A 24,919-nucleotide genomic window follows, 5' to 3' on the forward strand; every position below is an offset into this window, starting at 1 on the left:
AGGCACTGACAGGGTGACCAAACTACGGGAGTTGCCAAACTAGTATCTTTCACTCACTCAAAAGTAAATTGGGAAAGAAAAACAAATGAGAAGTTTACTGGGGCCTTCCTCCCCAACCTGCCACTCCCCATGGCTAAAAGGTCAACCAAAGAAATCTGTCATACCAGACTCTCCTGCTTCCTCACATGGGCCCCTCAGCCCCCACCACCCTTGGTGGCCCCACTCAAGGAAGGACCATGCCATCTCCTGCCAGCAGGTGCCAGGCCTGGTTGCTTAGTGACCCAGCCCTGCCCGCCCTCATTCTCCAGGGCAAACAGCTGAACAATCATGAACAGGGTGGGAGGGGCCACCCTAGGTCTGAAAATTGTCCTTACATTTTCTGCTCACTCAATGGGATTTTTCTTTTCAAGGTAACTTGGAAAATCCATTTATCCAGAATCTTAGCAAGCTTCCCTGGAAAACAGTCCTGAGATCAACTTTCACAAAAGTTACCCTGAAGTGCTTGTTCACGTATCCTCTGGAGAGTCCCTGCTACCTTCCAGAGCTCTTGGTTATTGAGAAAGAAGCTCCAAGTCAGCTCCTCCTTCATCAAACATGCATTAAGCAACTACCATGTGCCAAGGACACAACGAAACCCAAGATGTGGCCCCTGGTTCAGAAAATTACAGCCCAACACAATGAGGGATAGGTGAGGACAGGTCAGGAGTCAGGGGAGCCCAGAGAAAGGAGCTACAGCTAGAAACATCAGCTCCCACATTCTCTACATGAACCCACACTTTCCCAGCCCCATGGATCAACAGTACACATGCTGTTTACCTGTTTGTCATCACCATCAGCCAATGGAAGGGACATGTCTCATCTCAGTCTGTGGCATAGGAAATTCTGCCTCTTCTACCCATAGGAAGGGCAGCACCCTGAAGACCCACCCTCTGTGTGTCACTCAATGCCTGGTAAAGACCATTCTTTGCACTGGGGGGCGAGCCCAGAGGTGAGGAGGAGTGTGAGAGGCTCGTGAACAGGAGGCTGAGATGATGATGGAACAGAGTATACTAACCCAGGTTTCCCGAGCTGAGAACAGGAAAAAAAAAAGGGGGGGGGGGGCTGAATTTCATCATCAGGAAATTGGCTGAATGAGAACAATAGTTTTCTATGATAAGTCACCTGATTTTGAGATGGGTGATTAGGACTTATCTGGAACCTTTCAAAAACCAGGACTCTCACCCAAGAGAGATGGGAAGAGCACGTCCTTTGGAGTTAGACAAATATGGGGTGGGGCAAAGCCCCCTGGCTGACCCCCTTTCACATATTGCCTGTCGAATGTGCCAGCCTCCTGGCAGGGGAGCAACAGAAACTCTGCTGCTGCCACCTGTCAGTCCTAGGTTCTCTGCTGCCTTCCTTTGCCCAGGATCATGGCCCCATACTTAACAGGGATCTAACCAGCCACATCCCACTGTAGAGCTCCCTGGACAAGGAAGGATTGATAACTGGGCTGGAGGAGGAGGGGAGTAATGAACACAGCTTGCCTTTCCCCCTCCCCCTGCAATAGGTATGTGCAAGCTTGCTTGGAAACAGGGGAATGGTCATAATGACCTCTAACAACCTCTTCCAGCTAGAAACTGCTTTTCAGAGGGTAAGTCAATGCCCTCTACCTCTCCCTGGGCTCCTTCAGTTCCGTCACTGCCAGCTTCTGCCAGCCTGCCTCCAGCCCTCTCAAAGGGCAATTGATGTCCCAATCGTCTACTTCTAGGAGTCAGCCCCTCCGTCCTCCCTGGCTCAAAAGCTGCCGCCACATTCTGATAAAAGCCACGTGATCGCAAGGCAGATGCCGAAGAGTGTCTTTCACTTGGATGCCCCTGTTGCCAGGGACCCCCATCTAAATACTTCATGGATGGCAAGGGGAGAACTGAGGGTCTGTTACACAATGCAGCTGGAGACCACAGGGTCTTTAAGAGTGGAGACCATGTCTTAACCATCTCTGTATCCCCCACCTCTGGTGCCCAGTGCTGTAAGACAGTTAAAAACACAAGGTTTTGACTGAGGCCAGGTGCCACGAGGTTTGGGATGCTTTACTGAAGAGCAGGAACCAAGTGTGGGCTTCCCTCAGGAAGCAAAGGGAGTTTGTGAAGACTTTGGGGTACCACAAGCGGCTGTATGCAGGACACGCAGAAAGGGAAGAAACAGGATGGAAACCAGTTGGGTATCTTATTAGAGCATCTCAGTGAGAGGTAACAAGCACCCAACACAGGCAGAGTGGGAGACAGGAAGGACAGCTGCCATCTGCCACACTGTGGAGGTAGGGCCCATGGTGGCAGATGGGATGAAGGCTCCTGGGGTACGAAGGTGGGGGACTAGGTGGATGGTCAGAGACAGGGAGAGATCATGTATGAGTAAAAGAAATGAGTTGGTTCTGGACATAATGAATATTAGGTATCTGCGGTGCATGTGAGTAGAGACCTCCAAGCACCAGGAAGAGAGGTAGGATGGGGAAGGTAGCTGGGAAGCACAGCACCACAGACACTTAGCTCTCTTCTTCTTCCTGCCTCTCAAGCTACATGCTCCTGATTCTCAGCAAATTTATGTGGTTCTCTTGCCTCCAGAGAATACACCAGGCCAGGCCTGGGATCCCAGCCTCTTTTAGGGATATATTGAGCCACACAGAGGAGGAAACTGAGGCCTTGGATGAGGACAGGCCTGGGTTCTCTGCACAGGAAGACTGCTAGGCCTTCAAGCCAACAGAAAGAAGAAGAGAATCCAGGACTCCAGACTGGGCCTGTTGGTGCCTCTGCTTCAAGATCATGGGCTGGGGAGTTAGATCCAGATCCCAACCTGACCGTGTGATATAAGAGCTGGGATTCAGGGTCTGATACCAGTTCATAATCTCTCTTCCTAAACTGCGAGGGTAGACAGATGCTGCATGTGCCTAAGTCTGTAACTGGAATTGCTTTATTAGAGAAAATTCAGCTGAGTCAAGATAAACAAGTCTAAATTTATGAAAAAAGAGGGGACAGAAGGAAACAATCTGGAAGACAGAGCCGGGGAGCTGGACCAAGCAGTGAAAATGAGGATGTCTTGGGTAAGTCCAGGTGGTCCTGCAGGAGGAGACTCATGCCAGCCATTCAGGTCCTCTGCCTGACCCCACATAGGGGGAGGTCTTACAATTTAGAGCATTTAAAAGTTAATATCTAAAATGTTCCCAGGTCCACCATACAAAGAGGTGAGGGAATCTCAAAGAAGAATAAGGCCAGACTCATATCACAAGTGTTCCCGTTGAAAACGACCAGATGAAGTACCCACGTCTGAGAGTTGAAGTGACTTCGCCACAGTCTCTGTTAGCAGCCTGAGTCAGGGTGAGAAGCCAGGATTGACTTACAGTTCTTTGTGTCTTCTGTTTATATCAGGTATCAGTCAAACTCTCAAAGGGCTGTCACCCTAACAGCCTTGAGAGCTCAGCATGTTGTGATGCGTGTAATGAAGAAAGCTCTAAGCAGGCCCAGGGGACCAGAGTCTTCCATTCTCTCTGTACTTAATGTGACTGGGGACAAATCCTTTTACATCTCTGGGCCTTAATTTCCAGCCTAGGAACCTCTCGGGAATCTGTGATAAATGTTCATCTTGCAGTCCAACTGCAGTAATCGGTCAATTAGCAAATGTTTCCTAAACAGGTGGTGCCTACAAATCAGAATACGTGGGAATAGCCTGGGGAGAGTATATTTTAAAAGCAAACTCTGGGGTTCTACCTGCAGAGTCAGGAGCAAGAAGCTCTGGGGTGGAGCTTGGGAGTCTCTATTTCCAAAAAGTGATTTAAAGACTGTTTCCAATGCCAATGGCCAGGGCCACCTTTGACCACAGCAAAGGATTCAGGTGCTGCAGAGGAACCAGAGAAGGGCTGAGTGAGGAGAATCATCTGTCCTCAAGGGGCTCCCAGGCTAGATGGGGAGATAGGACCCCACCCTAAGGGCGGCATACCTTCAACAACAGATGAAGAGGTACACAGAGACAGAGGTCAAGCCTTTCACCAAGGTGTGAGCAGGGCTTCCAAGGTGCAGAGGGTGCTGGGAGGAATGTGTGGCAGAAGTGGCCAAAGGTTCACCACTGCAGGCCTCCTTGTGCACCTGGGCTCACAGTCGCATGTCAAGTCCTATCCTCCCTTGTGCTTAGGTGTGGCCACGTGGCTGAGTCCTGACCAATGGCATGTGGGCGTGAGAAATATACCACTTCCGGGCCTAGCCCACAAAAATCTTCCCTGTGTTATCCTGAGTTCCCATCTGTCAACTTAACTTCATGTAAAGAGGAAAATAAACTTCTCATACTCAAGGACTGAAAATCGAGGGTTGTTTCTTACAACACTTAGTTTGTCCTGATTTATAGCAACTAAATTCAGCCAGCATTAAGTGAGCACCAGTATAACCAAGTGCTTGGCCAAAGGGGATGTGATTTCTGATCTTACAGGGCTGATGACCTTCAACCTTCAACTTTTGCAGGGAAAAGCAACGCTAGGAAAGGCCAGAGGTGTTGAAATTCATGGGGTGGAATAGAGGTCACATCCATAAATGGAAGGCGCTTGTACAAATAATCATTTGGGGTTAGTCTTGGATAGTGTAAGCCGCTGAGATAGCACATAAAAACCCTTTAATGGTCTGGCAGCCCCAAAGAGTCCTGTTTTATTTTTATTGCTCAAGTTCAGATATAGCTTAATTTTAGTATTCTGTCATGCCAAGGCAGCCAGGGGCAGGTGCTGTGCCTGTGGCCTTGTGTGCTTGCTGCTGGCAGAGTCCAGGGTTTCCCCAACTGGTCCAGGGCTGTCAGGGTTGGCTGCTGTTCCCAGAGTACCAGAGGCTCCCTCCAGGGAGAAGCTGACTGGCCAAGCAAAAAGAGAGTAATGTAGTACCCTGAACTCAGAGAACCCCTTCTCTTGGCATCTTCCTTGAAAAAAAAATTTTTTTTCAAGGGTGTCAGTGCAGACCAGAGAAGGCCTCGGGGGAAGGAGGGGTGGGAGTGTGTTCCACATGTGCTTAAATATAATATCTAAGCATAAATATAGTCAGCCTTCTGTTCTCCATAACCACAAAGAAAAACACATGGAAGTCTCTAGCAAAAGGTAGATTTTTATCTAGAACAATCTTTCCATTTTAGGATAGATATCAAGGAGAAATTTTTTTTTTTTTTTAAGGTATGCACTTTTATTGAAGGAGAACTTTTAAATGATTAAAGTTTTAAGATTACAGGGACCCCTGCTAGTGTTTAAACACAGGGTCAAGGTCCCCAGGCAAGTTGCCTTATGGAATGGAGGGACAATAATGATCTTTCCTGACCTCACTCAGCCTGCAGTTGTTTGGATCTTTCCATTTTAGAGAGGGCTCTGAAGGGACAAAGTCTGAAGTCTGTCCTCGATACCCACTGAGTAGAAAACCAAGAAGAGGAGAGGAGCACTTGAGAAGGAGCCCAAGGAGGGTGTCAGTCCAGGCTCCACTCAAGCAGATGTGTGGCCTGGTGAAACATCTGCACCTCTCTAACCTCGGTTTCTCCCTCTGTCAAGCAGGCTGTATGTATCCTCAGGGTGCCTCCGAGGTGCTCTGGGTGGGCTCCAGAGTCCTGGAGTCCTAGAACCCACTGAACACACACTCCCCCATACACACATCTTAGATGAAGGTGGGCATGTTCCTGCCTTGCTGAGAGCATCCGGTCTACACGGCCTGAACCTACAGGAGCCCATTTTGATACACATGATGCAGGAAAACACAATCTAATTGTGCTCTGTCAAGAGGGAAGTGCCCAGAACAGAGTACCACCTCAGCCTCCTGAAACTGCCTAGTGTGACTCAATACCAGCTCCCAGGCCCCTTCAAACAAAGCACACTGCCCCAGGAAACCACCATCACCTGAGAGGAGAGGCCAAGTGGGGCCCAGGACCTGTTCTCCTTTCTACTCTGCTATCTCTCCAAGTTCCAGGTACCATGAAGTGGGGAGACCATCCCAGTGCCTCCCACCTGCTACCAAAGGGGGCTGAAGAGAGGTCTCAGGGACTCCTTGGGAACTGGCTAGTGACAACTCCCAGGGGATGGCATAGGAAGGGCAGTGAGGCTTCCCCGTGGCTCTGTTCCAATCAGGCACAGACTGAGCAGCAGACACAGGTTGTTCTGACAGGGCTATTTATAGAAGCATCTCGGCCTTTCCCGAAGGGGGGCCTCAGTCTCTCAGCGACCGGGAAACACATAAGCTCCTTCCCTTGGAGACAGGAAAAAGAAATTCTCTCAGGAGCTCAGATGTGTTCTTGCTTTGGGAGGGAAGAAACACGATAGGAGTCAGAATTGGGTAGGGATATAGCAGACGGCTTTGAAGCCTTTTCCAGAATGACTCCAAGGGAGAAGAGGAGCTAGAAAATGTGACTAAAGGTGAAAACGCGAAGACCGAGAGACCAAAATGTTTGGAGGAGGCTTCCCCAGCTCCGAGGTCAGCCACACTTGCTCCTCTTCACAGCATGAGCCTTCGTCAGCCAGTGGGCCCAGCCCACCCTGGGGCTTCTCACCCAGCCCTGCCTCTCCCTGGAGAGCTGGGACCAGGCTGGAGGCCATTCTGGTGTTGGGGCGAACTCCCTGATTGCAGTTCTGAATATGTCAGGGTCTTCTCATACCACATAGTAGAGTTGGGCAGAGGCCAGGGATAGGAGAGGCCATGCCCACTTCCTGCTCCTTCTCTGGAATATTCATCTTTTATTGTACCGTCTGACGTTGAACAAAATGAATTTCTTAGAAGGGATTCCTGTCCTTAGTGGGCTTACAGACTCAGGCAAAATGAAATAGAGAGATATGCAGAGGACACAAGACATGAGATGATTCAAGACACAAAGTAAAGAAGGCATTTCTGTAGACGCCAAACCAAAGGTGCATTTCCTGGGGTGAAGGAATGAAGGATAGTTCGGTGAAAGAATGAGGGAAGGAGGTTGTGTGGGCCTGGGGATAAGTCATTCCCCACCCTCAACCCCACCTCAGTGTATTTTTTAATGGGGATATTATTTCTATTTCTTCCAAGAATACCAGAAACAACTACCTTTTTCCATTGCCAAGTAAAAGAAACCCCAGCTTTGCAGCTTCTCTTCCTCACTCGGTTATGCAGAATTCTCACCCTCTGGGACCAAGGGTTTACAGCGTGGCCAGTAGTGAGAAGCAGACCTAGCAACTAAATGGGGTTTAAAAACAGGAACCATTTCCTTCCCAGGCAGCAACAAAACTCGCTAGAGCAACAGTTCAAAGCCTCAGCTGCATCTGAGAATTACCTGGGAGCCTTTCGAAATCCAATGCCCAGATTATTCCTTAGACCAATCCAGTCAGACCCCCTGGGTTTTCAAACCAGGTATCAGTATTTTCTAAAGCTCCCCTCTCTCCAGTTCAGTGTGTAGCTAACACTGAGAACCACTGTTCTAATGGGGAGGAGGGTCACACAATGAGGCAAGAACCCCAAGAAAGGGTGAGACACTTCCCCTAGGCCATGACACTGTTCTACATGAGACTTACCTAGCCAGAGAAGGGAAGCCCTAAAGAATAAATAAGCTCTGCTCTCTAGTCTCAAGAGGGGGTGTCCCAGAAGACATGTGCTTGTTCCAAAGGCCTGTTTTACTTGATTCCTTCAAACATAAACTCACAATCTCTTCCTTGGTTCTTGGGTGTCCCCTCATCTTTGAAAGTACATTATTGAAAATACTTTCGCCTGCTGTCAGACCCCAGCAAATACAGAGCCTGCAGAGAGGATGAATTAATAACAAAGGAGGCCCCAAGTCAGGCTGGGGGTAGTTTTGGGTTAATTCTAATTGGTATAGGACTGATGAATTAATGATGAGCCTGCCACACACCTGTGAAATTTAACAGTTCACTTTTGCCTACGAACAGTCCCTTCTAGGTAACCTCTCACAGTCCTGGCTTAGGGCCTTCTCATCTAAATAACACAAAAAATAAACAGTTTTCCCTCCATTCCCACCAAGACATGTGGCAGATAATGTGGCTCTGTAGCCAACTGGGAGAGACAGCCAGAGAACTCAGGCTTGCTGGGTGTCCAGAGGCTGACCCTTGAAGAGACACACAAAACTTCACCAGCCCTTTAGGTCACCCAAGCCCACTTAGGAAGTTATAATAATAACACGACAGCAGCCTAGGAGAGAAGTTTTAGTCTGTTTCTAAAAACATCCTGGACTTCTGCAAAGTTGTGGACTCAGTTTTAAAATGGTTTCTGGTCACTTGGAATACGGAAGTCTCAACCTATGAAGTGTTTATCCTACAGAGAGACGGTACCATCATCTCTCTAGCACTTGTAAGCTCAAATTTGGGGGTGGGGGACAGCAGTTGCCCAGTTACCCTCTCCGACACAGGTGAGCACAATGCAGCTAATCCATGAGCCAAGTGCTGTCCCCAAACCCTAGAGAGCCATTTTGAAAAGGTCTAGGGACAGGAAATACTGAAAAGACATCTGATCAGAATTGTGGAGGTCCTTGAAGGGGTCCTTCACAATTGGTCAAGAAGGTCCCTGGCAACTGGCCAGCCACTTTTGTGACACATGGCTTGGCCCCTTTGCCAGGAGCAAGTTTTCCCTTCTAGAACACAGAGGTTATTTCCTCCGGGCCAAAAGCTCTGTATTCCATCATTATGTTTACCTTTAACGGATGTTTGCTCTGCACATTCCTGAAAAAGGTGGTCTTGGCCGTGAAGAAGCAATCCTCCAGCTCCTCGTCCAGGCTGCAGTACCCACTGCTCATGCTGCTGTCCACCGTCATCGATCCCGTTGCCCCTGTACCGAGGCTGCGAGCGCATCGAACAGGGCAGGCTCGGGATGCGGCGGAGGTGGGGACCCCTCCCCGGGACAGCGGGGCCGAGCGCGCGGGGCTGCCTGCGTTTGTCACTGGGGCGCGAGTGGCCCAGGCGGCGGGGTACCGGGTTGCCGTTCCCGTGCGCCGCCTGTGCCTGCACAGCCCCGGGGTCGGCCCCGGGCGCCCGGCTCGCGCGCCTTGCTCTCGATCGCGCTCGGCATCTGCGGTTTCATCTCCGCCGCGCGGCGCCGGCGGGCTTGCTCGCTCCGCCCGGCGTGCCGAGCGCCATCTCCACACCTCCCCCGCCTGCCCTCGCCTTTCCTGCCCCGCGCGCCGCGCCGCGCAGTCCCGAAGCCACTTCCTCTGGCAAGGTTCCTCAAAGCCCAGCTCGGCTGTCACCGCGCTCCTCCCCCCCACCTCCCCACCCACCTGGGTGCCACAGGACCCGATGGCAAGTGGATCTAGGGCTCTACCCATCTGAATAGAGATGCAGGGAAGGAAGAGACCAGAATGAACACAAGGGGGGACAATTCCCTCTATCCCTTACTCCTCCTGTGCCGCCCTTCTGGAAAGAGCCCTTCTCACCCCCCATGGTGGCTGGGGTTCATGGAGTAGAAGGTGGTGTAAGTCTACATCTTCCTCCTCCTTCCCCACCCACACCCTCACTCCATCCCACTCCCAGCCTCCTTTGTGGGGTGGGGAAAGCTGGGTCAATCCGTGGTTAGAGAAGTAACTGGAGAAGAAGGTAATCGATATCTGGCCCGCCTAGAGAAGCAACCGTATTTTAACTTGAAAATGCCAGAAGAAACTGCAGGGTCTTACAAGCACATGCAAATCATATGCAAAGCTATGCATGGCTGGGCCACCGCTGGGCTAGCCTACCCTCCCACCCACAGAACTTGGCCCTCAGCCTCAGGATATGGAAGGAGCCTGCAGATGCTGCCCAGGTTTGGTGTGCATTTTCCTGACGGTCACTCCAAGAAGGTTCTTGACCAGATCTTGTCATTCCTAGCATCAAGGATGGCTTATTTCTATTTCCCCAGCAACTGGATGGACCAGTTCACAAAATACTTTCCTTGTGTAGGAATGAACCCCTCAAAGCGATGAAGGCAATACTCCTACAACTTCTCAGATTAGATTTGTACAATAGCAATTACAGCTCCCATTGTTTTAACAACTACTGTTTGCCCAGATGATTTGCGTGCAGTCTGTCACTTAATGTTCCCAGTATTCACTAGATACTATGGGCACCATGCTCATGGAGTCCAGTGGCCTGCAGACCCCAGGAGTGGCCTGAAAAGTGGCTGGGGGTGGGCAGTCAGAACTCTCTCCAAGTCTGTGCGGCTTTTCCTGCAATTCTGAAGCAATTCAGTGCTGGGGAAGCACAAGCTGGTGGAGGGCTAGACTCAGCCCCCAGACGCCAAGTTGCTGACTCCATTTTAAGCTCTGGTTACTTTTATGAGGAGTCCTCTCCCTCCCCCACCTTTGCCAAATCTGTCAGTGCTCAGGAGGGTTTCAAACTGTAGCCCAATATGGCTCCATCCTCCCACACAGCCTCTTTCCCAGAAGCCTGCAAGTGCCTGGCAGGCACAAAACTGAGATAGCTGCAAGCCAGCACCCCTGGGCCCACCCTTGGCTCAGGAGAATGTCAATGCCAGTAGCTGCCTCCTTGGGTGGGAAGATAAGAGGAGGTAGACAGCTGGGCAGGGCTTGGTGGCAGGGCAGGCGCGGGGTGGGGGGTGGTTGGTGCTATCTCACATGAATGGTGTTGAAGGTAGGTAGGTTCTGGCTCTGTCTGGTGTGATCTGTTCTTCTATCAGGTATTTGAGAGGGTGTTTGGGGGTTTTCCCCAGGGAACATAGTTTAGGCCTCAGGCAGAGGAAGCTAGTGTCGGTCTCCAAGTTCAGTGCCAGAATGTTGATCGGTACAGAGAGGGGGCTCTGCATGATCCAGGGCCATCACAGCAGCCTACCTGCTTTGTCCAGCAAGCAAAGAAACACACTCATAAAAAGAACCTCCTTGCTCAGTGGGAATCCAATACTTAAGGGAAAAAACAAGCCCCAGATTCTCTATGGCCACAATGTCCTTGGAGTCACAATGGGGAGCTTTGCAATGCCACCAGAGTGCTACATGTTCAAAATGTGCAATCTTAAAATGCAGTTAATAACAACCTTTTTAAACACTAAGCCAAAGTCCCCCAGGAACCTGCTCCTTGTGAGCAGCACACTAGATGCCAGACCTGGCAAGGAAGGTTCTCAGGGACACTGTGTTCTTGTAGGGAGCTGCTCCATGCCAGTCCAAACATCATGAAAACCTGACACCTGAATAAGGCCTTTTAACCCCATTGCTTCACTTAGCCTATTCTAACCTGACAGCCGGTTTTATGTCCATTTCACAGGTGAAGAGACTGAGGGACATAACTAGTTCCATCACACAGCTCATTACCTCCAGAGCCTCTTGACTCCTAGTTAATGTCTCTTTCCCTAATCCCCCCTCACATGTCAATGAATCTAGGCTTGGAAAGAGGCCATGTACATAAGTCATGGAAATACTGTGCGGGCAGCAACCCTAGGCCTAGAAGAAATCTGCAAAGATCATGTACAACATAACAGGTTGGCCAGTCTACAGGAGGAAAACTCCAGGCTGAAGTCCTAGGATCTCAAAAGGAGAAAGGCAGGTCTGGAGGGTCTAATGAGGGTCAGAATCTCCCCACTATGAATGATTGACAGTAGTGACATCGATTGGCCTAAGTAAGAGGGCAGCATGGACAGGCCTGAGCAGTAACCTAAAAGCCTCTTTGAGGTGATCCACAAAGCATGGGAACCGGCCATTGTTGTCTGTGGGCCCAGGAGGAGAAAGCAGGCCCTAAAACACAGCATGCAGGGCCTATGCCCACAGCACTGCCCAGGGTTCAGAAAGCCCTGGTGAAATGATGAATGGGCCACTTTCCTGACTCGAAGTATCAGATGATGAAAGGTATTATTTTAAGCTTTCTTCCTTTCTCAAATGCAATTCTGACATGTGGCCGGATCCTCTTGTGAGATCCACCCTGTGGTTCTGCATGTTCCAGAGAGGCTGCGGTGTAAGAATGGAAGTCAGGAACCCCAGCCTTGACACCACTTGATGTGGTGTCCTGAGCCACCACGAACCTCAGGCTTCTTTGCCTGTCCAGCTGAAGGGTATCACAGTGAAGATCAGATGTGAGGCCTTAAACCTACAACATATGCTGAGGTTGAACACCACGGTGAGGCGTTCCTCCCACTGCCTAAATTTACTTTGAAATTATTATTAGCTTGTGTGCTGTTCAATTGATGCACATCATTTAATTTAATCCTTACAACAAACTAAGGGAGAAGTTGCAGTTATTTTCTCTGCAGAGAGGAAAAGGAGGATCAGGCAGGTTAAATAACTTGCAAGTAGATACACAGGCTGCTCTGGTGGAATTGGATCAACCCAGCTGGGTCTCACTCTAGCCCCAAGTCCTGGATCTCTACGTTCTGTGGTCTCATGGGTTAGTGCTGGGAAGACTCTCATCATAGGTCCAAAATTGAGCTCACTGCCCACCTGATCATTCTCCGCCCTTTAGTATTTCCTGTCTTGCTGAGTGTCACTAACCTAGATTACTTCAAAGCCTTGTAGGAATCTCCCTTATTCTCATCTCTGCCTCCTCCAAACTGCCCACCTCCTTGTTGCCAAAGTTACCCTTCTAAGACCAAGTGCGGATCATGGTGGCTCTCTATCATAAAATCTTTTGTTCACATTTCAATTCCTAATGATCAGATAATTAACATGTACCCAGCTGTAGTTGCTTGTGTTTTCATTCATTCATTGAACATATACTTACTGAGCACCTTCTACATGGCAGATATACTGGGTGTTCAAGTTCAGTGTAAGTGAGATCTAGTCCCTGCCTTCTCAAAGTATACCATCTAGAAAGAGTAATATTAAAAATCAGTTATTTTAAAGTTACTAAGCTCTTACATGTTTCATTATATGACTTAATCTTTACAATCCTACCAAGAAGGTATTTTGCAAAGGAGTAAATAGGCTCAGAGTGGTTCATTTGCCCAACAAAATAATTGGTAGAATCAGATTTCAAACCCAGAGTTACAGTATCTCACTTTCTATTACGACTTTCCTCCAATGACTCTCCAATATTCCAAAACCCTGAGCAGGTCTTCCCAGGTCCTCCACCGTGTGTGCTCAGCCAAAAGTTCACACTCATCTACAGCCACCATCAAGTGACCCTCATTACAGTCACACGAAACTGATTCACATTGCCAGAAGTCACCTTGCCTTCTTGTGGTTTTGCTGTTGCTATTTTCTCTGCCTGTCAAAATCCTCCTCCTACGTCCACCACCCCCTTCCTGACATGTATTCCCCAATTAACGACTGTACCTCCCACACCTTCCATATGACTCTCAGAAGGACACTTTCTCTGATGTCCTATCTAGGTTGAATCTTAAGAATGCTACCAACCATCCTTAGAGTGGCTTTTTTTTTTTTTTTTTTTTTTTTTTTAGCATGAATTTGTGTGTACAGCAGAGTTCAGTTTCTGCCCAGATGATTTCCTGTCCTAAGAGGTAAGTGGCTGCAACACCATTTAGGTTAGACTTGCATGTGATTCACTTTCTCTGGGGTTCCAGCCCACGCCATACCTCTCTTGCTTGACTGCCAGCTCAGACAGGGCCCTAATGCATAAAAACACTAAAGATGGTTAAATTACCCTCGCCATTCACACCAGAGGTTAAAGCCTTGAGGAACTCATGTTAGGATTCAAGTCAGGCCCAGGGATTCTGTCTTCTAACTGTCCTTCAGTGAGACTAGAGTGAATGAAGATATTTCTAATCTCTCTTAGGTGCCCCTCTCCAGGCAAGACCCATCTTCCCAAATCCAGGACCGCTTGGTCACCATTGTGAGATGTGAACAACTCTCAGACTACCTACAGAAAGGAGGGTCATGAGCTCAGAGCTGACCTGGTAATCTCTGTGGTCTACTTCTCCTATGTGCTATGAGGAGCGCAGAGAAATGTCTCCAGGGCTTCAGGATTTCCAGAGAAATAAGTCAGAAGCTCTGTCCCTCCTTAGAGTTGAGCTCAGGCCCCTCTTTGCTCGGAAGGCTTTTCCACTCTGCCCGATCAGAAAAGAGCTCAGCCTGGACTGTTCAGATAGGCCTTACAGAGGCTCCTATGAGGACCAGCTGTCTAGTGCAGCTGAATCACTGAGCGCTTGAGCCAGCACTTGAGCTTCTAGATATGGTGTAGAATCTGGGAAGGAGCCATGGATTGGGCTTTCCCAGATGGAGTCAGAGTGGGGTGGAGGGAACAGGGAATCAGTTCCTTTCTTTAGCACATATAGGTGGGCTGGTACTTATTTGGCTACTTCTGGAATCCCTGGAATAGGCAATCATTTCCTTACAAAGGGAAGGAGTCAGAATAGAAATCACAGCTGAATTTTGAACTTGGAAAGTAAGGAAATAATGGATGGAAACAAACAAACAAACAAACAAAGGCTAAGAAAATGAGTGGATTCTAGGGTATTTACCTTCCAAACCTTCCCAGGAGAGGTTAGATCTGAGACCCTAGTCTCTTGCCTCTTCTGCCATTCATGCCAATCTCATGGCAACTGAAGGGAGACTCCTCTCATTCTATGGTGGCCAGAAGATGACCAAGGAAGCTATTAATATCAATTGATTTCTAGATCACAAAGTATTAAGCTATAAAAAGTCAGGTTATAGGACACTAAAATTACTCCAAGATGGTATCCTTCCACTTAAATCAGAAAAGGGGTTGTCAGCAGGCTTAAGGAGTGGGCATGCTGAATTTAAAAGCAAGATCTAAAAGCATCAAATCATTTGCAAGTTACTTAACCAAGTCTCAGAACAAAGCCCAAAAATATATATAAGAATATGAAAAGATCCAGCATCCAGGAAAGTGGAATTTGCAATGTCTGCCATCCAACTGAACATTACCAAACACACAAAGAAGCACAGAAGTTTGATCCTTAGGAGAAAAAAAAAAAAAATCAATAGAAACCAACCTATAACTGAGACAGATGTTAGAACTAGCGAAAACACTAAAAGTTATGATAAGCGTATTCTAGTTATTCAAAAAGTTAAGTAGATTCATGGGAGATATTAAAAATATTCAAATAAAACTTATAGGGAGGAAATTTATAAAGTCTTGGATAAAAAACATGCTACATGGGATAATGGAAGATTAGACATCGCAAAAGAAAAGATTAGTGAATTTGAAGACATAGCAATAGCAATATGCAAAACAAAACAGAGAAAGAAAAGAAAAATTTAAAGATGAACAGAGCAGTAAGCTGTAGGACAAGTAAAAGCAGTCTAAGAACACATATGTAATTGGAATTCTCAGAGGGATGCAGGAAGACATTAAAAATATTTGAGAAATAGTGCCTGAAAATTTTCCAATTTGGATATAAACTACAAACCCACAGGTCCAAGAAACTCAATGAACTCTAAGCACAAGAAACATAAAGAAACTACAATAAGGCACATCATTATCAAATTGTTCAAAACCTGTGATAAAGAGAAAATATTGAAATCAGAGAAGGACACTTAGATACAGAGGAACAGGAATGAAGACAACAGCAGATTTTTTTTTTTGCTGGAAACAATGCAAGCAAGAAAATAGTGAAGCAACATCTTTAAAATAATAAAAGAAAAAAATCTGTCAACCTAGAATTTTCTAACCAGTGACAATCTTTCAAAAACAAAGGTAACATAGAGACTATTTCAGACACAAAAAGCTGAAAGAATGCATCATCTGTATACCCACAATACAAGAAATTTAAAGACAGTCCTTTAGGCAGAAGGAAAACAATATCAGATGTAAACCTGGATCTCCCCAAAGGAAAAAGTACCAGAAATGGTAACCACATGGATAAATATATAGTTTTTTCCCTACTATTTAAATCCATTTAAAATATAATTGAACATTTAAATAGTAACAATGTTGTATGGGGTTTATATATATGAAGAAAAGGGATGTATACGTCTACAAGGTTTTTATATCATATGTGAAGTGCTAGTAGCCACTTGATAAATAGATTTTCACAAGCTAAAGTTGTATGTTTAAACACTAAGACAACCACTAATATAAAAAAATGAAGGGGAAAAACTCGTGGTCAACAAGTAAGAGAAAATGGAATCATAAAATATATTCAATTAACCAAAAACAGGCAAAAATAGAACAAAGAAGAAGGGAAGAAAAATGAATAGAATACAAACAAAAAACATAGCAAGAAGACAGATTTAAAATCTAGCTATAGGGGCTGGGGTTGTGGCTCAGTGTTAGAGCGCTTGCCTAGCATATGTGAGGCACTGAATTTGATTCTCAGCAGCACATATAAATAAATGAATAAAATAAAGGTCTAGCAACATCTAAAAAATATTTTTAAAAATGAAATAAAATCTAGCTATATCAATAATCTCATTAAATGCAAATGACCTAAATACGGGTACGGATTTTCAGATTGGGTTTAAAAAAAAAAGATCCAACTATTTGTTATCTATAAGCAATGATCTTTAAATACAGCCATGTGCTACATAACAATGTTGCAGTCAAGAATGGACCACATAGAGAACAGTAGTCCCATAAGATTACAATGGAGCTAAAAGGTCCTGGCACCTAGTATTTTTATTGTACTTTTTCTATGTTTAGATATGTTTAGATACACAAATACCCACTATTGTGTTAAAATTGCTACAGTAACATGACCAATGTGATTCTACAATAGGTATAATCAGAAAAATGAGATTATACTCCATTTATGTATGATCTATCAAATGTATAAATGCATTCTACTGTCACATACAATTAGAACAAATAAAAAATCGCTACAGTATTCAGTATAGTAATATGCTGCATAGATTTATAGCTTAGAAATAATAGGCTATATCATATAGCACAGGAGCGTAATATGATATGTCCTCAAGGTTTGGGTAACTACAGTCTATAATGTTCACATAATTGACAAAATTGCTTAACAATGCATTTCTCAGAATATCTCCCCATCGTTAAGCAATAGGTGACACACAAACACACTAAAACACAAAAACACTAAAAATAAGAATAAAATACTATGCTAATGGTAATCAAAAGAAAACCAAAAAAGTGGTTAGTTATATTAATATAAAATTATATTGATATCAGACTCTTTCAGATTAAAGAATGTTACCAGGGAGAAAGAATGATAAAGATACAACAGTAAATTAATCAGGAGGACATAATAATCCTACACGTTTATGCACTTAATAACGGAGCTTCAAAATACAGGAATGTAGGACTGTAGGAAGAAATAGGTAAATTCACAATTATAGATAAGATTTCAACACCTGTCTCTTGATAATTAAAAAGAAAGTACACAGAACAAGGTATGCCTCAGCAAATACCAGCTCCTGTTGTTACTACTTACAATTCCATCTGATAGACATTTACCAAGCCTTTCGGACGAGATCTAGGACCTTGCACCTCCCTAGAGGTGGGCAGGTGTCTATGGGAGCCTTAGAAAGCCCAGACCTCTCAGCGGTACAAATGCCCCCAGCTCCTCCCCTTTCAGGCTCCTCCTTTCTTGCTCCCTGGCTCCCCCGTGTGGTGGTCCTGGTTTCAAACATGTTGAAACAGGTTGGGTTGAGGGCTGGCCCAGGACACTCTCTTCTAGGACTCTCTCTTCTCAAGGGTCTGAAAAGTCAGAGCCTTGGATAATGAGACAGTGGTGTGTCTGCGGGAGGGAGCTTGAACCTGGAGCCAGGAAATTCAGAAATCCATGCCAACTGAGTCATCTCTCTGCTGCTGCAGGGGCTGAGGGGTGATTCTAGAAGGGCCCTGCTAAGGAATGACAGCCCGAGGGCTGTATTTATGTGTTTGGGTTGGAATACAGGCAGAAAGGGAGCAGGGGCTGCAGGGCCCAAAGGTCATCAGCCTGGCTGACCTACCTGGAGCTTTGGGAGCCATTTGTCTCTTAGGTGAATGGAGGACAGGGTCATCTACAGAATGGAACAATGACTTAGGCCTTTATTTCATAGGGGATAATCATAAGTCATAGAGCAAAACGTGGCCGCCCAAACCACAAGTCGTAGTGTCCTGGTTTTATTCCAGAACAGAAACCCAACTTTCTAGTATTCTGGTGAGTTGGCAGAAGCCAACCGTGAAGGGTTTCATGTGCTAATCCAGATTTAGACTACTCTGAGGGCAATGGGAAGCCAAAGAGAGTTTTCCTCACAGTGATAGAATTAAAAAAAAAAAAAATCCAGTGAGGCGGGGCATGGTGGTGCACACCTGGAATCCCAGCTGCTTGGGGGACCAAGGCAGAAGGGTCATAAATCCAAGAGCAGTCTGGGCAACTTAGCAAGATCCTGTCTCAAAATAAAAAGGGCGGGGAATGTGGCTCAGTGGTAGAGCTCTGGCCTAACATGTGTGAGGCCCTGGGTTTGATGCCTAGTATTTAAAAAAAAGGAAATCCATTGAGGCCCCTGGAGGTTCCAGAGATGGCCCTGAATGATCACCACAGGATACTTACTCCTTGGTTTCACAAACTTTTATTTCATACTGTGACCTCACACCCACCCTGGGGACTGTTGCATTTCTCAGAGGAGAAACCTAAGGCACAGAGAAACTAGGAGGCTTGTTCCAGGTCCTAAATCAAGTATTTCATCTACATAGTCTAGATTTTAGCCTCACTCTTTGGGCACCCAGATCAGGGTTCTTTCCTTAATGCAATATTTATGGCCTTTTAAAAAATATTACATTAGAAACACGTGGAATCATCTGCCAGTCAAACAGCATAAAAGCAAATAGTAAAAGTTGAAAGTCTGATTCTAACCCTTTCTACTCTCTCCCCTTCCTGAGTTGAAATCTCTTCCAACACTCCACAGAGCACCTTCCAGGCCCTACCTCTGCATACACATACACACACACACAAACACACACACACACACACACACACACACACACACACACACAGATGCAGACACGGATGTAATATAAATGGCCGGGTCCTGCATATCCTGTGGGGGGTGGCTTGTTTTCACCTTGCACAATTCCCTGTCAGTATTTACAGATCCATCTCTCCTTTGGAAGGGCACCATGGTATCAGTATGGGTGACTGGCATTTCCTTCCCAGCATCCCACAAGCTCTCTCCACAGCTCCCACAGCCCCTTGGGCACTCCCTGGAGCCACTGTCCTGGGAGTCCAGGCACCGGATGGTCAAAGAGAGTAGCCTCATTATGGCAGCATTTCCCACTGATGGCACCTGAAAGGATTTTAGAACAGGACCTGGCTCAATAAATATTTGTGAAATGAATTTGAGGCAGTCCTTGGACACACTTTTTAAAAAAAAATTTAGAGATTAAAATATTAATTAATTCAATGTGTGTCTGGAAAAATCCAAAGTACATTAGTGATTCGAGGATATTTTAAAATTTCCTTTCCCACAGGTTGATTTAAGTTTGGTAAAATGAGTCTATTTAAAGATTATTGTCATGTAAGTAAAAGCACAGGTGGAAGGTAGTGATGGCCACAGGCATGGCAGTGCCTGGGTGTGGTTTAGGAGCGGCTGTGGGAGGAGCCGGCTCTTGCAGTGGCCTGGGAGCCTGGTTTCCAGGGCTGCGGATCAGCACTCTGCAGGGCCAGGAGGAGGCCAAGGCATCTGGGCCAGCTGGATGGAAGAGTGGGGCCCTGGCTGCAGGGGATTCGAGTGAAAGGGGAGGAGAATACTTGTTTGTCTCTTGTAATCTTGTGTTCCATGTCCCAAGAAGAGCAGTACCAAATGTCAGAGGGACAGAGCTGCCAGGATTCCCCCATGCTACAGCTGGTTATGATGAGGATCAACAAATGGTGGGCAAGGACAAAGGCTTCTTCCCTCAGGGTCCCCTTCCTCAGAAGCAACGCAAGGACTGCAGCAGATCATCAGAGGTCTCGCTTCATTGTGAGGGCACTGGGGAGCCACGGTGGGTTCTTCATTACAGAAGAGTGCTTTGAAGACCACCAGAAATACAAATTCCTTGAGGTATGTCCCCCAGTAAAGGAACTGCAACTGTTTGGGCAATTTACTTTGGTCTTCAGCTAATGGCAATGATGTTCTCCAGCAAACAGGTTGAAACAGAAAAAAGGATCTGGGGTAGATTTGCAGGAGATTTGTCTTGTCACACAATGAGGCCTATGAAAGAGTCAGCTATCATAGACCCTCAGAGATCTCCAAGGACTGCAAAACAACTGGTCCTATGGCCACAAAAGCAGAGGCAGCTACCAGCCACCCTTCCTCTGTCTCTGACACCTGTGAGAGACAGGCCAACGCACATGACCTTGTGAGTGTGCACTGGGGGCTGTGAGCCACCCCGCCCCTCTCGTGCCTGTCCCTGTCCCTCCCTTCCCCTACCATGGCAGAGAAGATGGTTAGAGCTCTGTGATTATTGCTTTTAAAAGGTTGAGACCAAATAATTATCTACAGGATGATCTCAACCATGTTTTGAAAAATGTATGAATGTACAGGAAGGACATATAAAAATGTTAATGAAGAGTGATTCTCTCTGGATGGAGAAAAATCAATGAATTTCTTTTTCTTAAAGTGCAGCGAGGAGAAATGCCACCAAGAGGAGACTCCCTAATAATCACATGCCCCAGGACTAGCCGAGCTCTGACCCAGGCCTCTGCCACAACAAATCCCCAGGATGGCATGAGCACGTGAGACTCACTCGGCCTGGCAATGACATCAAGGCGAAGGAAAGTTCCATCTTGATTTTTGACAGAAAATCAAGTCAAGGCGGAAATCAGCACAAACAAGCTTTTTTAAAAAGGCGAGGGAGCCTGGAGCGGGGCCCGGCTTTATTGACAGAAGGCTGTGTCCTACCCCAGCTCTGCTAAAGCACGCGGTCAGGCCTGTCCAAGGCAAACACAGCAGGCTGCTCCACACCAGGCTATTTGCTGACTGAGGTCCACTCAGCGCCCCATGGGATTCTTGCTCCTTCCTCTGTGACATTTCAAATGTGATTCTAGGGGCTTGGGATGTGGCTCCACTTGCCTAGCATGCATGAGGCCCTGGGTTTGAATCCCAGCATCACAAAAATTAGAACAAAATAAAATAATAATCAATCATGTATCTACTCTAGACACAGCCCTGATTTAGCTTGCCAGGGGATTGTGAGGTTGCCTCCTCTCTCCCTCGGAAGACAGGAGACTTCTCTGCTTCCAAATACTCCATTTGAAAGCACTGCCAGCATTCTGAGAATGAGACACTGTGCGGTAAACCCCAGGACCTTCTCTTGGGGCATTTTGCCCACCACATCAAGCTAAGCTGCTCCAAAGCAAGGCTTCTCAACCTCGGTATGATTGACATCTGGGGCCAGACAACTCTTTTTTGTGGGGTCTATCCTGTGCACTGCAGGGCGCTTAGCAGCATCTCTCACCTCTACTCCCTGGAGGCCAGTAGCATCCCTTGAGGTGTGACAACCAAAAATGTCTCCATTGACATGTGAGGGAGGGGAAACACAAAATCAACCTCTTTTGAGACCTGCTGCTCTCAAGGAAGGAACAGAGACCCCGAGAGGGAGATCCAGGAAGTAGCGGGTGGAACCAGACTCCAGGACAGGGAATGGGCAGGGTTGGGAGAGCACAGAGAGGAAAGACTTGGAAACACCCAAAGAGAAAAGAAATTGGAAAAATAAAGAGTTGCTTAAATAAGCTTTTAGGTTGCTGCTGTGCGATGTGCTATGTAACCTCCCTCCTCCATCATCTACGGACCTCCTTCATCAAAACCGTTGTGCTTAGGGTGTAGGTCAGTAGTGGAGCACCTGCCCGGCGTCTTGAAGGCCCTGGTTTCCCTCCTTAGCATCCCTAAACAACAGAAAAATTGACACCGCTCATCAGCGCTTTGGGTGTCTGCTGTGCCTGCCCCTTCCCTGGATAGGTAGGTTCCAGCCCTAGGGGCCTGGTTACATTCAGGCTATGCAGAAACAGTTACTATTCCAAAGACTGGAAAGGATATACTGATTTGTTTCTTTGTTTTTTGTTTTTTTGTAACAGGGATTGAACCCAGGGTGCTTAACCACTGAACCACATCCCCAGTCCTTTTTATGTATTTTTTAAATTTTGAGACATGGTCTTGCTATGTTATGTAGGGCCTCAATAAGTTGCTGAGGCTGGCTTGAACTTGAGATCCTCCTGCCTCAGCCTCCTGATCCTCTGGGATCACAGGCGTGTGCCACCACCATGCCCAGCCTGAATTTTTAAATGTAAAATTTTGGACCAATCAATATCATTTGTCATATGTCATATTTGATTTCTAATGACACTTTTCCAGTGGGAGAAGAAGGCAAGGGAGAAACAGCAGGGCGGCTGGCAACACCCAAGGGCAGATCAGGCATTTGAACACTATTAATCATGCACATTGTGGCCACAAAGATTGTGGACTCAGGACTGGATGGGAGTCCCCCATAACATCCCGGTCTCCCATGACTGTCCCTCACAGCACCCTGAGAGTTCCCTCCTAGACACAGAGTTTATTTAAAGTGTCCCTGCCCTACCCTACTACAAGCTCATGATGGGCAGGCACCATGTCTTTTCCCTTTATCATTCAGCCCCCTCCTCCATCTCTCGGCCTGGCGCATGGCAAATGCTCAAAACACATCTGACAAATGAATAAATGAATGACATCCAGGAGCACTCCTTACTTCCCTGCTCAGCAATCTTCAACTCTCAGATGAAGGCTCACATCAAAGATCACCTCCTTTGGGAAGCCTTCCTTGATTTCTCCCAGTAGAAACAACTGCACTATGTACCCACTTGGTTCAGACTCTTACTGTGCGTGTACTATTTGGCTGTCTTCTGCCTCCCCTGCCAAAACGTAAGCTCTCCCAGGACAACTGTGATGTATCGTTTTTTACTCCTGCCACCACCAGTGTTTTGTGCATAGTAGATAATCAATAAATGTCTGCTCAACACAATAATCAATAAATGCTCTCCTCTGTCTCCATTTCAAACCCTAGACATCAAAGTTCAGACACACTGCAGTTCAAGTGCCTGGACAAAACCCAGAATCAAGAGCTGTTTTGGAATCAGTGTCCTGGTCCTTGAACACAGGGAAAGAAGAATTTGCCAGTCCCTCCAGAAGATGAGCTGGCCTGGCTGGCTGAGTGGCAGGCAGACAAGACCTTCAGGTCTCTAATGACCCATGATCTGAAGGCAGGATGGTGTGTGAAGGTTTAGCCCCAATAGCCCCACCGCTACAAGGCTCTAAGGAACTTCTAGAGGCTTCTCTGTGACTGGCTCTGCCCCCACCCATACCCACACTTCTGGATCAGAGGCCTAGGCCAAAACAGAATCTATGCTTGGGAGAACTACAGGACACTGCTGAGTCTCTGCAGAGCTCTCCACATCACCGCCCCCAGTCACTTGGAAAGGGTGTGTCTATGGCTCCATGTGGCCAGAAGGGGACCCCAACATTCAGCACATGGAATACAGGAGCCTGATCACCAGAGCTTCTAGGAGAGAAAACAGAGTCCGGGCCACCTGCAGAGGTTGCTCCAGCCAGGCTCTTGTGCTTTGCTGCCTACCTGGCCAAAGGTCGGGGTGAGGGTGCTTTCTGGAGAGGGTCTGTCCCGGGCTGGGCCCTGCTGCTCACTGCAGTCCAGTTGAATCAGGCTGCGGCACTCCGGGTGGCAGGTGAATTTACAGTCTGGAGGGAAAGAACCAAAGAGGTGTCAGGACCTGGGCAGCATCTCTACTACTTCTGCCCAGAGAAATAACCTGGGCGATGGCATTCAGTTCCCAACAGAAAGACAGTGCAGGAGGGCAGGCGAGGGTGAAGCTCTGCTCCGCGGCAGTTAAGTGCTTTTACACCTGTGCAAACTGCTCTCACCTGCCATTCTTTGTATGACCCTGTGATTGTTACGACTGGGGCCTCGGGACTTCCTCATGATCAAACCAGCTGGCTCCAGACTGGTGCTCTTTCTACTAATTCACACTGGTCACCAGGGGCCACAGATCCCTGGGGAAGGGCTTGGTGTTGGCTAGACTTCATTTGGCCAATCTGTAAAATATGGATTTAGCTGTCCTGCTTGTGGCGCGAGGCTGTGCACAGGTGTAGGGGAGGAGATGCCTGAAAGAATCAAAGGTGCTTCCAGAGACAAAGGCATCCTCATCAGAATGCCTTAGGACGCTCGGACCCTGCCCAGTCCAGAAATGCCCAGATGGCCACTGCCCCAGCTGAGGTCCTGTCAACGGCAACCCAAACTGTGGGAAAAGCACACATCTTGCAGACCACGTTCCCTTCCATGGAAGCAGTAACTTAATGATCAGAGTTGAAAAGAGCCTTGGGGACTCCCCGAGAGATAGGGAAACTGAGGCCCAGAGAGGTTAAATGAGGTGCCCAGTGACACAGCTCACCTGGTGCCTGGCTCCCAGGTATTTTCCAACTTTCTCAAGGGCTTCCTCTGGAACCTCCTTGGCAGAAGAAAGATGAAGTCAAAGGGGCCAGGAGACAGGGAGACTCCGCCAGGGGAGGCAGGGGTGGAGAGGTGGCAGGGTGAAGGAAAGAGTGGCAGTGAAGAAAGCAACACAGGTTCTCCGCCAGGGAAAATGCTCAGAGCTGAGGTGTAGTGCCCACAGATGGCTGAGGGTCGGTCATAGCTGCCTGTCCTGGAGATGCCACAGCTCAGCCAGAAGGCCCAGTCGGCCAGGTGCCAGGGTCTCTCTTGACTTTCCCTCCTGATGGTGAAGTCTGGTGCGTGGTGGGGAGGGTGGGTTTTGTGGCAGGGGACCCCACAGCCTGGATTTGCTTGGATACCTGGGGAGTAGGGGGCCACTTATTTTAGTCAACATTTTGCTGCTGAGACTGAAAGACCGACCAGAACTACCGTAGAGGAAGAAGAGTTTATTTGAGGGCTCATGGTTTCAGAGGTCCCAGTCCACAGACAGTTGGCTCAATTCCTCGGGGCTTGAGGGGAGGCAAGGAATCGTGGTGGAAGAATGTGGCAGAGGGAAGCAGCTCACAAGATGATCAGAAAGCAGAGAGAGAAATATACAATATATATCCCAAAGGCACACCCCTAGTACCCACCTCCTCCCGCCACACCCTACCACTTCAGTTACCTATCAGAGGATTA

The 24,919-nt window shown here is 47.4% G+C and overlaps 1 protein-coding gene across 2 annotated transcripts in view; it reads right to left on the reverse strand.

Annotated features, from left to right (window-relative positions):
* The window catches only part of RASSF5 (Ras association domain family member 5), a 67,423-nt gene that overhangs the window by 17,195 nt on the left and 25,309 nt on the right, over positions 1-24,919 (reverse strand). Inside the window, exon 2 of one of the 2 annotated variants that reach the window (XM_079107729.1) lies at positions 23,369-23,490. In XM_079107729.1, the coding sequence (XP_078963855.1) occupies positions 23,369-23,490 (122 nt within the window). Of the gene's footprint in view, positions 1-8,640; positions 9,133-23,368; positions 23,491-24,919 lie in introns of those variants that run through there. The other variant, XM_079107728.1, reaches the window with a different exon arrangement.

The sequence above is a fragment of the Sciurus vulgaris genome (assembly GCF_902686455.1).
Source record: "Sciurus vulgaris genome assembly, chromosome: 12".
Lineage (NCBI taxonomy): Eukaryota > Metazoa > Chordata > Mammalia > Rodentia > Sciuridae > Sciurus > Sciurus vulgaris.